The sequence below is a fragment of the Cynoglossus semilaevis genome, chromosome 4 (genome assembly GCF_000523025.1).
Source record: "Cynoglossus semilaevis isolate Cse_v1.0 chromosome 4, Cse_v1.0, whole genome shotgun sequence".
NCBI classification, from domain to species: domain Eukaryota; kingdom Metazoa; phylum Chordata; class Actinopteri; order Pleuronectiformes; family Cynoglossidae; genus Cynoglossus; species Cynoglossus semilaevis.
In genome coordinates, this window is record NC_024310.1 from 17,564,875 (window position 1) to 17,582,360 (window position 17,486).

The 17,486-nt window shown below is 40.6% G+C and overlaps 1 protein-coding gene across 1 annotated transcript in view; it reads left to right on the forward strand.

The window, feature by feature from the left end:
• rsrc1 (arginine/serine-rich coiled-coil 1) overlaps positions 1-17,486 on the forward strand; it is a 93,694-nt gene that overhangs the window by 25,183 nt on the left and 51,025 nt on the right. Inside the window, exon 5 of the mRNA XM_008309742.3 lies at positions 9,146-9,182. Within this exon, the coding sequence (XP_008307964.1) occupies positions 9,146-9,182 (37 nt within the window). The remainder of the gene's footprint in view (positions 1-9,145; positions 9,183-17,486) is intronic.

The following is a 17,486-nucleotide window of genomic DNA, read 5'->3' on the forward strand; positions in this document are numbered from 1 at the left end:
CAGTGGCTTTCTGTGAGTGTGTTGATTCGTCTGAGAGCTGCTGAGAGAAGCCAGGCCTGGAGCCTGATGACAGAGACCAGACTTGGCCAAATAGAAGACCCCCTCCTTCTGCCCCTCCAATCCAATTACCTTGCTCCCCTCCTTTATTTTTCCATCCTTTTCTCTTTTTATGGACCTGTGTAAGGAGGAGCTACTGATGGCAGTGGTTCTGGCTCTTGTTGAAGTGGCTGGCTCCTCTTCTTCATGGATCAGAAGAGTATGGAGAAAGGATTATGAGCAGCAGGTTATGAGCAGCAAGCGGGGCAGGCCAGCTTCGATGTAGCTTTATGTAAATGTGTTTGTCAACAATTTTCCTTTTCTCTGCTCAGTTTCTTTTTTTTTCAGTGTTGAAATGCTGAGCAGCCATGTGTTTTTAAGGTGTTGAGACAGGATTTTTATGAAGAGTGATATGTAAAAGAGACAACATAAATGTTTTTTCTCAGTACATCCAGTGTTGCAATAGAGACATGGAAACGTGTTGACTGAAGTCTTCATGAGGAAGGTTGAGAAGAGACTATAGTTAAAGTGATTGTTCTTTTAGGCTGTTGACAGAGTAACAGAGTGGATGAAGAGCAGGGGACAGCCTTCAGTGAGCAGAGAGCATGCATTTGACCTCTTCTGCTCTTAGACAGAAATACAGCTCTGTAGGTCTTCCCTAATGGCATTGATCATTACAAGAATACCTCCATCAGGCCATGAATGCTGTGTTCCAGACGTTCAGTTAAGTACCATTACTCCGAGATGGAAGGAAATGTTGCCAGAGAGGATTGTACAAAAACCATTCTTCATGATTGATATACAGTTAACAGCCATGAGGTCAGATATGACTTAAGTTGTCACAGAGTGGAGTTTTGTTAAGTCCTCTCTGAAGCTCTGATTTAGTCAAAGTTACTGTATTCATTCATTCATTCATAATCGATTGTTTCCAGTGTAGCTGAATAAACTGGAGCCAATTTCTGCAGCTGTATGGAGATAAACATCATTCACACCAGTCTTGTATGAGTGTTCACTGATTATTTTCAGTATTTATTTAATTCTAATTATAGGGTCTGTTTATTAAAACAATGGGTGGACGTATTTTTTATGGATTTTTATTCTGTGCTCTCACAAAAAGCTTGAGCACATGTTTATTTCAACAAATGTATTTAATTTTTTATTTAGCTCCGACACAGTTAAGCTGTGAACGAGCTCACAACCAAAACTGAATAGTGATCATTGAAGGGTTTTAACGTTAGGTTGAAAGTGTATGGTCCAGACACCGTTACTGCATGTGTGTTAATCCTGCCGCTGATCACTGTTATTTTTTGTGCACTGGGGTCAAATTAATTTGACTGTACTTTATATGAAGTCTTGTCACACAGACATCCAGACTCGCCCTCCTAACATCTTCAAACCAGTTTGTTGAATGCTCCCGGCCAACGTTTGTTTCCTGATTGATGGACAAAAAGAGAGAAAAAAAGGACAGATTTACTTTGTCCAGTTTGACACCACAGACATGGAGGTGGAGGCGGTGGAGGGCGTTGAGCAAAAGAAGAGAAGTGAAAAAGGCACAACAGAAAATGCTGTATAGATGATATGAATAACAATGTGTGCAGTGTGTCTCCCTGGCCCCTGATAACCTGCCGACCGCAGCCCAGTCGCTGTGACAGCCTGGCCTTTGTGGACATTTTATCCCGGCTGTACACTTGCAAGGTAGAGCCGGATAATCGCACCTAATCTAATTAACACTAAAGAGGGCCATGACTGAGGCTGGCCAGCAGCAGACTGGGCCTGTAACACACACACATGTCAGCCAGCGAAATCCTGTTTGCATCAGAAAAATAAGGTTGTCATATTGATTATGCAGATGAAGCAGTAACTGCCTCTTGGCCAGTGGCTTACAGCTGACACGGAGAGAAAGAAGGAAAGAACGAGAGCAGCTTTAGCTCCCTGGTTAAATTTGACATTTCGCTCCCTCAGCTTTACGGCTCAGGGCATCACTACTACTTCCTCAGTCTGTAAGAGCCAGGCATTAGGGAATATTTACAAAGATTCAGAAGGATTTTAATATCTGCCTGGTGAATATTGACTTCTTTTTCAACTGTTTTGTTGTTCTAGTTATTTGTTTTTTTTATGTTTAAACACAGAAATATTTTTTTGGGAAGTAACACTATAAATGTTAATGTGTTGTTATTGACTCAAGTCTCAGAAAACATACGCAGCTCACAATATTTAAAATTAAACTGCTAATAAATTTCTGAGTTAACACAACAATAACAGGTGGTTAATACCAATAACTAACTACTAACTTAGAGTTAATATTTAATGTCAGTCTTCAGGTGTGTTAAACACCAAAACATTTATTCAAATAATTAACATTAGAGCCAAAATATTTGACCTAGTGTGTGAACTCATCACCATTGATGAACAGAATGACTTGAATGTTTTACTCCATGTGCTTGAAAAATGTGCCTCTGTGTGCAGATATATATATCACTTCCCGTAGACGAGTGTGTACACAGTTGAGGTCTTCAGGTGTGAGTGTGTATTGTGTGTATTGTGTGTGCAGCCATCCGGCAGCCAGATTGCTGTTTCCCCCTCAGCTCCTATAAGAAAGGCCTGGTATTCTCTGAATGAGGGTGTGATGTACAATTGAAGGGCAGGATTGAAACTGATTACCTTGTTAACTCCTGGCACACACTGGCAGCTCAAAATAGACCTGAGAGCCAGGGCCTGATTTGCAAATGAATTACCTCTCGCTGGCCCTCCCTCCCACCTCTCCCGCACCCTCTCTCCCTTCTCACCCGCACCCTCCTCTTTCTCCTTCTCCTTTTTTTGGGGGTCCATTCTGTGCCAAGATCATCTTTTTATATTGTGCCATGACAGATGCTGTGCTGGGCTGCCCATTGTTCACCATCAGTTTTCCTGGGTTGCAGGGAGAGCCAAAAGATTTCCACATGTGGTATTTTTTTTGTATCACAAGCATCACTTCTCTCTGCCGAGTATTTTCTTCTTTGTGTACCAGTTCTGAGTTTTGGAGCAGGTAGAAGTGTTGAGCAGTGCCATTGTCTCCATCTCAATAATAAAGAGATATTTTTCTGATTAGGAGGATTCTAATTGAGAATGTATGAAAAGGACCAGTGGTTATTGAAAAAAAAAACCACAGGGAAATTGATTTCTCTCCACGTCTCTCTTCACCCCTTTGTCTCCTCCCCGCTCTACCTTTATGTGACTCCCTAAAAAGAAGTCAATTTTTCCTTCAAAACTAATTCCTTTTGCCACTGAATAGGTGTGAATGTCCCGAGAAGAGCCAGGAAAGTGCACTTCTGTCTGTCTGTCTGTCTGTCTGTCTGTCTGTCTGTCTGTCTAATGAGACGACATGAATTAGAACTGAATTAGAATTAGACATTTCTTGTCAGTGAAACCTGGCACTAAATGTGAGCATGACAAAACCCTTGTGTGGGTTTGGTTTGAAAGCAGTAAGTTTGTTTTGTTGGGACAGAACCCGATGCCAAGTCCTTATGATTTCTACTCTTAGCTGAAAACACAAATCTTATTAAGTTCCTAGAGAACACACTCCTTCTCTCGTCTGAGTCCAGGTGTCAGATTAAAATCAAAATGAACAGGTGTGTGTGTGTGTGTGTGTGTGTGTGTGTGTGTGTGTGTGTGTGTGAGAGAGAGAGAGAGAGAGAGAGAGAGAGAGAGTTTCTCTCTCAAGAAAAGTGAAAAAGTCAGACATAAATTAGCTTCATCCTTTCTCATTCCTCCTTTTCCTTGACTTTTTTATTGACTGCACTTAACCCTCCCTCAGAGAAACATAAAGTGCAGAATTTGTTAGCCCTGATTTTAATGGACTGCTTTTCTTTGGCGTTTCAGGATTATGCTAAAGTATGGCCCCCTCCTTTTGGAAGAGTAGCAGCTTGTGTATGAGTGTGTGTGCGTGTGTGTGTGTGCACATGCTGAATTACATAGAAGGCATAGAAGCATAAGTCTGTGTTTTGTTCCCTTTCTATGTTGTGCATGGAAGAGTGACAGCCCCTGACTTACCCTCCATTCTTAAGGTGTGTGTGTGTGTGCGTGCGTGCGTGCGTGTGTGTGTGTGTGTCTCCCTTCAAATCTCCTCACTTCTGCATAAAACCCTGAGAGGTAGCTCTGATAGTACACAAAAAATACAATTTCAATTTCAATTGGCAGCCCTGTTAAAAAGGAGCCATGGAGATGGCAATCAGGCCTCCAGTAAAGCCGAGCACTGTGAGTGTGTGTGTGTGTGTGTGTGTGTGTGTGTGCCCGCTTATATCCCTCAACTATTTAATACCAAGCTTTTTGTTGCATCTGGTTAAACAGGCAGATGTCACTGATGTGCACTGTGTGTTGATGCGCTGTGTAATTTATTTGTGCGAGTGTGTATGTGCATGTGTACCTGCACGTGTGTGTGTGTGTTCCCCCATCACTTAGACCCTTTATTAAATGTGCCTGCCATTCTATCAAACAAAATATGAAGGCTCAATGACACGCTTGACAAGGTGTGGCAAGTACGCACACACATAATCACACACACAAACTGACACACTCATGTGTCAGAGTCATGCAGTGTCCTGTTTTCCCTGTGATCCCTCTCTTTACTGCTGCATGTGTGACAGATGTCAGGTTAACGTCTGAGAGACCGGGGACATCTACATGTTATTTATGTCCAGTACACAAGAAGGTAGACAAAAAACTGTTCTGTCAAGAGATAAAAAATGTTTAAATCTGAATAATCGAAGGATAGCTGTGTATTATCCACGATTAGGCACGGATCAGTTCAACAAAATGACAAAATAAACATTTCACAAGTTTTAAATCACAAATGATGAAATTTTTTAAATGTATATATTTTTTTAATATGTAAATATAAATTAGGCTTCATAGAGAATTTTAATCATTACTGTTACAGTATCTTCTAGGACGTGTCATAACTTTCTTTCAAATTAAGTTGTTGTCCTCAACAGTATTAACCAGTCTACATGCTGGGCATTAAGGTGGTATTTTAGGCTTGAGGTACTTCAGTGAACAGGACAACTCTGCGCATCGCCCCTTCATGTGTTAAAATTTGGTATATTTTGTGTTAATCTGTTTAATTTCACAAACTATTTCTTGCAGCTAATGCATAGAAAAAAATACCAAAAAAGACAATTCTGCTGTTCAGGTCACTCCAGAGAGTTTTATTTGGTAAACACAGCCTGTGGTGAAGGATGAAAGGGTTAAAGTTTCCCCACACACAGGGCAGCAGGTCTGAGAGGCAATGCATGGCTGATGAGAGCAGGGCTAATGTGCAGCTCTGTCAGCTGGAAATCAAATGACTGCCTCTGCATTTTAAGTTCCTTCGTCACCTCCATTGACCGACAAAATATATTAATCCCAACCACGTCAAGGGAAGATGAACGGAGGATGCTAAGGGCTGAAGAAAAGGGAAGGAGACGAGGAACCTGAAGACCTAATGGGATTATTAGAAACTTGAGCACCAGTGACAACTCGTTGGGCTGTTGACTCTGTAATTAATAGTCTGTTTGCTTGAGCTCAGAGGTTTGATAGAGTAAACGGTGAAGTGGAGTGAGCTGAAAGAGCAGAAAGACGAGGAGAGTTAGCTGGATATAGGAAAAGATTTAAATGGAAGGTGAGAGTAAATGAGTAAATGAGCTGTCCGTGGTGCTGAGACAGTCGCTAGCCAACCAGTGGCTCATTTTCACCTGTGGTCTTTCATATCTTGTATCCAGCTGTTGTATAAACTGTTTTACATTTGCTTTGGTAGTTGGAAATCAGATCAGTAATTATTGCAACTCACAAGGGTTAGTCATAATGTTCTAAGACGAACTATTGAAATAAAACTGTTTCTTTCCATCTCCAATATTTAAACCACTCTTTCAGTACTTTTCAGGAAGCGAAAGAAATGAATCTGATTGTTCTAGATCAGAACCTGTTGATGAGCTTCAATTGTTTGAACAGGTTTTCTTTTTATTTTCAGTAATAACATGATGTCAACTTTGATTTGAAAGATCAAATCAAAGGTAACACAGCTCAACACTTTACAAAGATATGATGATAAAACTAGTCGTAGCCGTTGGAGAGACAGAGACCAGTCTGACCTGGTTTTAGTCATTAACATCACCTGCAGAAATCAACATTAAAAAAAAAATCACTTTATTATAGCTGTTTTATGTCAGGTGGAAATATGATTTAAGCTTTATTTGAATGCCTGTGGTTTTTTAAAATAAAAGTAGTAATAGTAGTTAAAAATGTAGAGGTGTGTACCAGAAGGAAATCAAAGAAACCAAAGAGCTGGGATTAGAAGCAGGAAAGTGCAGACAGTGTGATGGATCCAGCATTTATCTTAAATTGGTCTGTATTGACTCTGCCAAGGCTCAGTGTAACACTCAAAGTTGTTTGTCCAATTTCACTTAATTAACCTCAGATAACTAATTGTGATTTCCTGGAAAAAACAGAACATTACTTTCTCTCTGTCTTTGCCCTACACTTGTCATTCTGTCAGAGCGTTGGTGCCTCTGGCTGGAGCTTCAAGGAGGCAGCCTTTATTTCTCTTGAATGGCCATATTATTAGTGAATAACGGTGTAACAGGAAACTCAACTCATGTTATTATTTTATCAAGATTTTTTTAAAACAAAATTACCTAAAAAAAAATATATATATATAATGGACATTTATCTTTAAGAACTGACTGCAGTTGTTATCATTATCCTAATAACTGACTACAAGAAAATGCACATTTCTTTACAGAAATGCTGCAAATCATCATTTATCTCCTCTTATTAAAAGATGATTAGCTATCAATACATTAAATACAAAAGAATATATAAAATAACTAACTAACTGGAGTATTAACAGGTGTATACTGCCACCTACTGTATTAGCATGTGTAGTGTCATGGTATGACCACTGACTTTTTGAGATAACGCAGCTAACGCCTTACGCCTTGATGCGCGATTCACTTTTTATTTCAACAGATGCAAATTGTCACGCATTCGTATTGATGTTCAACCCGATTCATAATGCATCGTTACATTCCTATAGGCCAGGCAAACAATGGCACATTATTGCCACCTAGAGGGCTGTAGCGTATGTAGTTGTGTTCTCCATCATGCTTATTATTTGTCTGTAATCATTAAGCGAATGAATGTGTTAAAATCCCAGCTCACTGTTACTAACCCTTCTGTTGATCAAATAAGTAGCTGTAGGAAGTGTAAGACAATTTAAATGTAGCTCTGGTTTGCATCATTTTTTCAATCAGATCAACTGAGTTGTGGGATTGTGAGAAAACGAATCATTGAACATTTACATTTGTTTGTCCGCCTTGATCCTCCATCACTAACTCCACCTCTCCTCTCCCTCTCTCCCTCGCTCCCTTCCTCCCTCACTCCTGTTGTTACCCATCCTCTAATGTGCTCCTGTGGTTGCAGTAAGCAGGCCACAGTGTCTTCTGAGGCCTTGTGCTACACCACCATTACTATCTGGCCTGACTCCACTACAAATTGGATGAACAGGCACTGACACATTTTCAATATTATTACATTAAACCAAGTGGATTTTGATTGATAACCTAATATTGGCCTAATGCAAAACATCAATCATGGCAAGTATATTAATTATTTAATATTGTGGCGTAATTCAGAAATCGATACAGCCTCAGCGCTGAAGGCCCAGGGTATGGAGGGAGAGAGGGAGGAGACGAGAGATAAGGAGGGAAGGAAAGCTCCGTCCCCGAAGACCTCTGCAAATTATATGATGTTTTGAAAAGAGATGAGGATGTAAAATGGTGTGTGGTGTGTCTAATGGAGAGAGCGTTCCCTTGGCCCTGGTGCGGCTGCTGCTGGACCGCTTGACCTTGATGAAGTTAGGACAACAAATAAAAGAGTGGCTGGTGAAATGCAGGAAGAGCTCAATAACAGTTTAATCACTAAATAAAAGACAGAGAAGAAGAGATGTGTTTGTGAAAAGGAGTAAAGCATGGAAAGGGAGGTGAAAATGAGCAGAAGAGGGTGGAGGAGGAGGGGGAGGAGGAGTAGGAGAGGAGTCTCCCCTGTGTTAGATTGTTTCTCACTAATTGCGCTTCATTAGTGGATTACACACACTGTCGCCACGGTAACAAATGTCTTGCTGTCTGGTTGCTGGGCGCCCGTCATGTATAATGAATGTGGCGGGGTGTTTGTCAGAATGTAATGTAATTACAGCTAGATGAAGTTTGCCTTAAGTGGTTGACTTGTCTGCATGTGGCTCAGTGACGGAGCGTAGAACCAGCAAATGAACGACATCACTCTTCACTTCTTCACTCTCTGGTGCAGGTTTCTCCTTTTTCTTAAAACAATGAAGTTTCAACTTCATACAGTAGTACTTTAGTAGTAGTACTTCACACTGCAGTACTTTGGGCAGTTTAAATGAAGTGGGCATGGAGCTCACAGTGGGTACGAGCTGACTGAAGGATGGATGGATGGATGGATGGATGGATGGATAGAGTGAGAGCCTTTTGGATTAGACAGTATGTAATTTTAGAGATGGTGTAGATTTACACTGTGATGCTGCTGGCTGCATCAGTCCACTGCCTGTCGATAAGCTTTTCTTCCTCTCAACACACACACATGCACACACACAACCAGATGAAGAGAGAAAGAGTGATACACCACGACCAGGGGGGAGTTGTCAGTATTTGGGGCCGAAGTTGGAGGAAGGGTGGTGGCTGCTGTTATCGGTCTGTTCATTTCCACTGCTTTGAATTCTAAATTCTTATTAATCTTTTCCTTTCTGCTTTCTCTGAAGGGCCAGACCTGTTTTTCAATGATTAATTAGTAAATGTTCACTTGACAATTTTCTGCTGCTAATTTTGATTTATCATTCATTCAAATTGTTAAATGAAAACAAATAGGAATTACCCTGTTTAATTATGATATTATTTTTCTTAACAAATGAATAAATTCTGGCATCACAATAAAAATGTGCTTTCAATAAATGTAACAGTACTTATTTTCAGTGCTACACAGTCGAGTGTTAAAGTGTAGCTGGACCGTATTTTGTATTATATACAATACATTTCTATCATCACTGTATTTACAACTGATTTAATGTGTTGTTGTGTTGCTGGAATGCTGAGAACATCAGAAGCAAATTAGAACATCTGGTAAGTTCTATTCAACACCCCTTTTTATTCAATGCACACAGACACACTTTGATATCTGCACTCCTAATGAAACCTGCAGAATTGAAGCCTACAGCTAACAGGTATGAGGGGTGTAGGGTGGGGGTGGAGGATGAGTGGAGAAAACCTCCTCCTGGGGCAGGTTTGACTTTTCTACCACTGTTTGATTCTACCTCAGTTTTTCCCTAACGCACACACAGGTTTGTTCACTGTTCTCCTATTTATCTGTTTGCTCCTGGATATATGAGACGAGACCTTTGCCACCTCTCAGACATAACTCCCTGATCACACCCCTCCTCCCTCTCCGCCTGTCAGTGTGGGGCTGTTGCTCCTTCTTTTCCCATCCTTGAATCCATGCCCTGCTGAAAACTCTCTACTGGGACGGTGTTGAAAATTTAATTGCTGACGTTTCCCGGGTTTTCTCTTGGTGCTTTGCTTTAATATGGGGTCAGAGTACTGTGCGGCGCGATGAAGAGGTTCTCTCTTCTCTTTTTGGGTGGGATGGAACCAAGGTTGGATGTGCCCCATATTCCAGGGGATGAATTATAGACAGGGGTCAGCGAGGGTCCCCGCTCTCTGTGGATGTCACTCGCCCTCCCTCCTTTGCCTCGCTGCATACTAAACTGCAGGTCCCAGCACCCTACGCAAATGACCTGCACCGCCCCTTCACGTGCTGCTCAAATGACCCTGAATATGCCACATAAATGTCTGACCCCGAAACTGAGTGTCACTCACTTCAACTCTCAAGAAAGAGATGACTGGGATCTGATGTTGTCGAACTGCCACAACCATTTTCTTTAATCAAGTACAATAAACAACACTTTAATTGATTTTATGATGTATTTATTTTAAAGGTTTGGATCATATTTTATTTTTTAAATGAGATCGCCCATGCGCTGGTTTAATCCCCAATCTTCTGTTTTCCAGGTACCACAGTTAACCCAATTGTTCACTCCACTGTAAATATAGTTGTGAATGTGAGTGTGAATGGTTGTTAATGGTCTCTACATGTGACCTTGTGAGAGGCTGGAGGTGAGCGCTGTGATTGGCTACAGCTCCCGCTAGCTAAATAGGTAAATCATTAAGGTAAATGATCCCAAGTTGTGGAAAGATTGGAACTGATTAAAATCTCAGGTCTAATGCACTGCTAACCCTAAATATAAAACCTGAGTCAGTGATGCCGTAGTTTGGCTTTGGAGACGTCTGCAGGTGGGCTGTGAGGTGTGATGGATGTTCTCCTCCATGACCCAGGGCTGTGCATTATTCAAGACAGGGTTACATACACAAACTACAGTAATCAATATGTGAATGGACAGTTAGATCTTAGCCAACATTAGAGGCCTGGTGTCTCTCTGTTGAAGGCCAGTCGAACTATGTCAACAAACCTTTTAATGCAGACAAATGCGTCCATCTGAGCTGTGTGAGAGAAGTCGCCAATAAGTGCACTGACTTCACACAATCAATACTTCGCCCCGTGGTATGAGTGTGTCTCTCAAATATTTTGCATTTATTTAAGTTGTGGAAAGGAATAAAAAGAGAAGAGAGAACATCACCAACATCGCCTTCCTTTACTGGCTCCTGGTTTATGGGAGGATCAAGTATAAAATTATTTTATATGATCTGCTGTGAAGACAAGAATTTCCCAAGTGTGGGATCAGTAATGTTCAAATTATTATTATTATTATTATTATTATTATTATTATTATTATTATTATGGTCATTATAGGTTTTGTTAATAATTAACTTTGTGAGATGTTGAGTCAAAACCTCTGGAGACAGATTTGTGTGCGCATTTTTTAATCTTATCTAAGCTACTGTTGTGCATTCTGTATTGCTCAGAACAGAAATGTTTGTTTCATTGATAAACTATGTTCCACAGAATATTCTTTAATACCACACTGTATTTTATGGGTGTGTTTATGCTAACGGGAGATTACCCCACAGTCGTCAGCTGCCTGGGGAGGACAAGATCCTAATTACAATTCAGGACAGGCATGTGTAAATAATAGAGCCCGTCCCCCCCTCCGAGGGACGGGGGTGTATCGCTCCCCTCTTTACTTCACATGTAATTCTGCATATTTCTATCTGTTATGTATTTACTCTCTTTTATTGTACTATGAAGGATTAGTGCTTGTACCTGTTCTCAGTCGGGATCAATCTTTATTCAACTACTGATAATGACGTGCTAATCTAAAGTTAGCCTGAGAGCAGCAGTTGTATTCTGTTTGTTCAGTCATCTTCCATATCTTCTTGCTGATTCTGCAAACAAGCTTATTAATTCACGCCAACATCCCTGCCTTCTGTTAAGGTAATCATAAGGATGATTGATTGGTGAGATAATTAGTGAGGTAAATAAGATTTGTGTGGTCGAGGGTTGTTCTGTGGTTGGTGCGTGTTTTGTTTTTGTATTTCCAGCAGATTGAGTCTCACAGATCAGTTATGATTCAGAGGGAAAGACTGAAGTTAATTGCTCCCACTGCTATGCAGTTGTACATATGTGCTCACACACTTACACACACACACACTCAGGCACCTCAGTTTGCACTGAAGGATGCCCTGCTCTGGGAGGACTGGAGTGAACGGGGTGGCCTACAGCAGACAGTCAGTCCAGAGGCAGCTCTTCTTAGAGAGAGGCAGAAGAAAGACAACAGCTCAATCAATAGCAGAGGAATCAGCCTCATCAGGGTTATTCATCAACCGGCAGCTGTAGTCATCACTCTATCACACACACATGCACACACAGTCTTATATACACACTGTCTAGGGACGGAAAGAACAAGAAGAAAAGGGTGCGAAAGGGGCCTAAACGGGAGATCCTCCACATTTGTTTGGTGATGAGATTTTGGTCTGGTGTTGCAGATTAAGATCACGAGTAACAGCAGTGAAGTCCAGAAGTTTGACTGCAGTTATGAGACACAGTGTAAATTGTTAAGAGAAAAATATGCACATTTACTGTGAAGCTAAACAGACACGGGTGTCAGCAACAACCTGCTGGCGTGATGTGATCAGAAAAAGAAACGAGGACCCCCGTTGTCTGATATGTTTTGTGAGATCGTGGTTTCCTCATTTTTGCTTTTGGATTTTAAGAATTTTATTTTTGGTGCATCACTAATGATGAAAGTGAATTTCTTAACAATAACATTTGGTCCTGCATTTTCTTTATTTCTAATTCTTGCTCAGGCTTTGTTTAAATGCAGATAAAAGTATTTTCTTTTAAGTGTGTCACTGATGACTAAAACTGGCGTCCTTCCTCAGGGCCGACTGATGTGGTCTCAGTGTCCCTGGGTGAGTTGAAAAGTTTAAGGGGGAGAGCAGCTCAGTGGACTGACTGACAGACGTGAACTAACAGCTGTGGTCTGGACAAAACTCATCAGAGGGAAGCTCTGTGGTGTAAAATGAAGGGGAGAGTTTAAAGTTCACAGAAGGATAATTGGTTCTGGTATTTATTTTAATTTGTCTTCATCGTCCTACCTTGGTATTATTGGGTAACAAACACGTAGTTATTGTAGCTGCATAGCTGCATTAATTTTGCGCGTATTTTTTGTAAAAGATGATGGTGCAAACATTAGTGAGAACAGAGCTGATCATCTGCAAACAGAATTCCTTATTACATTAATGATTTCATCAAATATGATGGGGTGTTGCTGGGGGATGGGAAACATAGATGGAGTGGGAGTGGGGGTCGGGACGGGGTGTCTTTCTCTCTTGCCCTCCCTCTTTTTTCCTCAGTCTCATCTTGACAGCAGAGTTAAATGATGGAGTAATTTGAGTGACCTCTGACATGGGGCAGTCCCAGGCGTAATTGCATGTCATTCTAGCACAGTGTGGGGTGGGATGCGGAGGTAAGCGGGTGGTGGTGGGGCGGTCCACACCCACAAATACAAAGTGTTTCTCAATTTCTTGCATATTTCTTGATTTTCCGCACCTCCTTCTTATTTGCCCCCACCCCTGTAGCCTGTCTCTCTGTGTCTCACTTCTCAAGTGACCCCCCCAAAAAACCCACCCCCCCAAACAAAAGAAAGATTGCATTAATTTTCAAATGATGATATTACATTAAGCGCAGAGATCTCATACATCAAAACGAGAGAACTACTCCCTTACTGTATGTGCTTCATCTTAATGCTATCGCTGGATGTCAAGGGCATGGAGGAAATTAAATCGGAAAGTGCAGATAGACCAAAGAAGATATTATCTCTGGATGATTGCAGTTTTGATAGGTATTCCAGTGAATTTCATTTTCTCCGGATGGGGAGAAGATGAGTTAGCCTGCACATTTGCTCATTTTTCTTCTACATGATTTATGTGAGTTGAGTATAAAACTCCCTCCCCCCTCCCCCTGCCTACTCCTCTCACCCTCCCCCCCTCCCCGTTTATCAGAAATACATACATGCATGCGCGTCCGCACATATGCACACGGGGAAGTAAATTACTGCCTTTGAGTTGTATCTCGACCGGGGCAGTTTACGTGAGTGCGGCACTGTGCCGACTCGTTGCAGCGGGTGAGATTGTTGTGTATTTGCATGCACGTGCATGTTTCAGTCTGTGTGTGTGTCTGTACGAACACACGCGCCTGAGATAGCGGCAGAGCCATCAGCGGGAATGATTCCAGGGAGACGGGGGAGTGTCATTACTCAGACTTGTTTACATTCTAAATACGTAATGAAATCTTGTTGGTAATAATGACGGGAATAAAAGTTTGGGAAATTGTAAAAGTGGTGAAGTTTGAGAAATGAGCCCCGGCCTGTGAAATAGCATTTGGGGGCAGGAAACGACATTATTATGCAGTGCTCCTGCCTGCCTCAGACATGAAGATGAACTGCTGGCGGGCCATAAAATGCTGTTAGTCCTAGCCTGAAGTATGGCACATTGTAAAAGAGCCCTGATCCCATATTGCCATTATATATAAAAGTATAGCCATACACAACATTATTTTTCATATAAGATGAGCTTGGATGCAGTGGCCCAGGCCTCCCAAATACATACACTGATAGGCAGATTTTTTCCCCCTCTTATAAAATATATAAATAAACATATTGCTATGGAACCCATCTCCGCCCTGATCTTATAGAGTTGGATATTAAAAACAGAAATATTGCATTTTCTAGGGGCTCTGTTTTCCCCTGTCCTCTTTTGGGTAGGGGATATATTTGTGAGTTTGTTTGGGAGGAGGCAGAGGGTGAGGGCGAGGTGCAGAGGAAGTCGGAGGGAAATGCAACAAATGAAAGAAAATGGAAACAGATGAAGACTTTAAAAATATAATGACGTGAATATTGGGCATATCAACTTTGGCATGAATGGGATTTTGCGAAGAGCGTGCATGTTTGTGTTTATCAGAACTGCTTATTGACAGGTAATAATGGCTTCTGTGGTATAATTAGGATTTATGTCATAGAGGGCGAACAGAGGAGGCCAGTCATATTCCTTTCTTAGTGATATTCACTTGTGACGATGAAATGAGTTTTATTTAAATTCTCTACATTTTACAAGAATATAATGAAAAAAAACTAGGAAGAACTATAGTACAGAACTGTCTGTTTAACCTCCAAAATGTTGCTCATCTTCCATGAACCTCTTACTCTGAACATTAAAATACTTTTTTTAAACACTAGCAGTAAAATCATATATTAATCATCATTAATATATAAATGTGGACAAAGACACAAGTCTTGTTTGGAATTAGTTTCAAGAGATGAAGTCAAGCCTAACATATTTTTCTATGATTTTAAGTGAAAAAAGTACAGTGGTTTACTATGTGGTAATATGAGGGCTTTGAAAATAATTAATACGCATGTACATGAAAAGAGGCTTTGGGTAAATTGCCTATGATAGAAGGAGTAAAGTGTGAAAGTTGTCTGACCCTCTGACCTATGTCTGGTTAAAGATGAACTTGCTGACCTTTGTTTGACCTCTGTGTTTTAGTTGCTGAGATTTATGTATTTATCTTTCAACTAAAAATATACTACAAATAAATTGAAATAGGGTCATGCAGTTCCTCATTATGCACGCAGGGGCACTGTTAAACCAGGTGGATTGAATGTTATTTGTTTTTCTTGCAGCATATGTTTATTTTTGACTAATGGTACAGACATTATGGGCACTTAGAGCCTGAGCTGAGCATGTCGTTGTGGATCTGTCGTCACTGCGGCGAGGCCCCCACAAGCACACTGGTCATCCTGTCACATTAAGGCCAAGAGTCTCAGTCAAGCAGGTGTCAGTTTCAGTGCTTTGCACTAATAGTTCTGTAATAGTGGAGTGGTTTGACAGCTTCTTGAAGAAAGAGAGAGAGAGTTATTTTACATGTGGTGACAGAGAGAGGATTGGCTTACATGATTGACTCAAAGGCCTAAAAGACAGTTGGGACACCTTAGGCTTAAATCACTTTTTGCAGATATTATAACATGATTATCAATTGGACGGGCAAACAATTGGCATAGAGGTGCAAAGAAAAGGGAGAACAAAAAAATAACTTTTTTAATCAGAAACATCTTCATCTACTGCTTAACCCTCTTCAGGGGCGTAGGGGTGGTGGAGCCACTCCCATTGACGGAGGGCAGGGTTATATACTGGACAGTTCAGCAGTTGATCCTCTTGAAGATTCACACATTTCTCAGTTTTCTTGTGTTGCCTTAGTGGTCAACTCATACTCAAACGCAGTCAGTCATCCCTCTGGTGATTTATTGATCCACCTTGACCAGCTCAGAGGATCCAGGTCATTACAACATGCCATTGTACCATGTAGAGACTAGAGAATAATCACTTCCCCCTTGTCTCTTTATCGGGGGTCGCCACAGTGGTAGTTGTCATAGTGATTTGGTTAGTCTTTTCTGACTCAACCCATTTCGGGACACTTGAGTGAAAATAACAGTAAAACTGTAAAATCCTCCTGGTGAAGTTAGTCCAAAAATCAAACAGTTCTACTTACTGAGAACCTACACAGACACATCGTACTGTAAGAAATAACTAACATGTTTGAATCTTTCTCTCAGATGCTGTCTCATGCTGCTTTATACACAGATTCTGCCTTTTCATCTTTTTTTTTTTTTTTTTTTTTTTTAAGAAATATCATTTTGTCAGCCACATTTCTTGGGCTCTGAAGAAAATAAAAGCACACACACACAATTCTTTCCTGGTGTGTCATGTTTGTTTGTCTGTTTAAAAACCCAGATGTAATTGAGGGGCGAAACCACATCAGATACACCGGCCGCTACCTCTCCCCTGTGGGGAGGAGGGGGCGGGGGTATACAGATCTGTCTCTGGGGAGCACAATTAACAGCATTTTATTGTTTACTAATGAATTACACACAGCAGAGGAGGTAGTGCACGTTCAGGAGAGTGAAAAGTATGTACTATGTCAAACAGAAAAAAGCAGAACTACGTGTAGCTGTTGTTTTTCTCTTCTGGAATATTTTTGTTTAGTATATTATAATACTATAGTATTAGTAAGTAAAGTATTTTAGTATTTTATAATTAATAACAAAGAATAGGGTTTGGTATAGTATTAGTAAGTAAAGTAGTATAGTATAATTAATAACAAAGAATAGGGTTTGTGGTACCTTAGAAAATGAAGTAATCTGTCAACTGCAGGGACGCTGTCCTTGACTTGTGTTATTTCATTTTCACTTACATTAAGAAAAGAATTTTGGTTTGAAATGTTCACCAGGAAATGGAAACAGGAGGAAGCAGTAATGCAAGAGTAACGGAGTAGCATTCGAAACGACTCAAATATGTTTGAGTTGGACTTCAATGATTTTTTAGTAGATTAGTTTTAATGGTAGTTTCATGTAGTAAATTGTTATGTTTAAGGTTAAACAACTAGGCTTTGGGCTTTGGTTGGGCTCTTAGATAAAGAGTAGTCAGCCCTGTGTGTGTGTGTGTGTGTGTGTGGGTACGTACATGTGTACACCCCTGTGTGTATTTGATATGCATGGACTAACACATGCCTCAAGGCCAATGTAAACAAATGCTAATGTAATTACTGAAGGGACACAGTGATAAACTGTAACTAAGATGATTGCTGAGCACGCGTAGGTGACTTCATCTCTGACGCTTTATTGCTTTAAATTAACGGTTGTACAAAGACTGATTCCCTCGTCATGCAATTTATACAACGGCCTCAGCCTTTTCACATTTAATGGGGTTTAAATCAATCATCACAGTCGTGTTTTTAGCATGTAATCCCATAACACAGATAAAAAAAAAACAACTAAAAGGCAAAACATATTCAATTGACTCCATAACCTCGACCTCTGCGTTTTTTTATATGGCAATATAGATTTATCTGTTTTT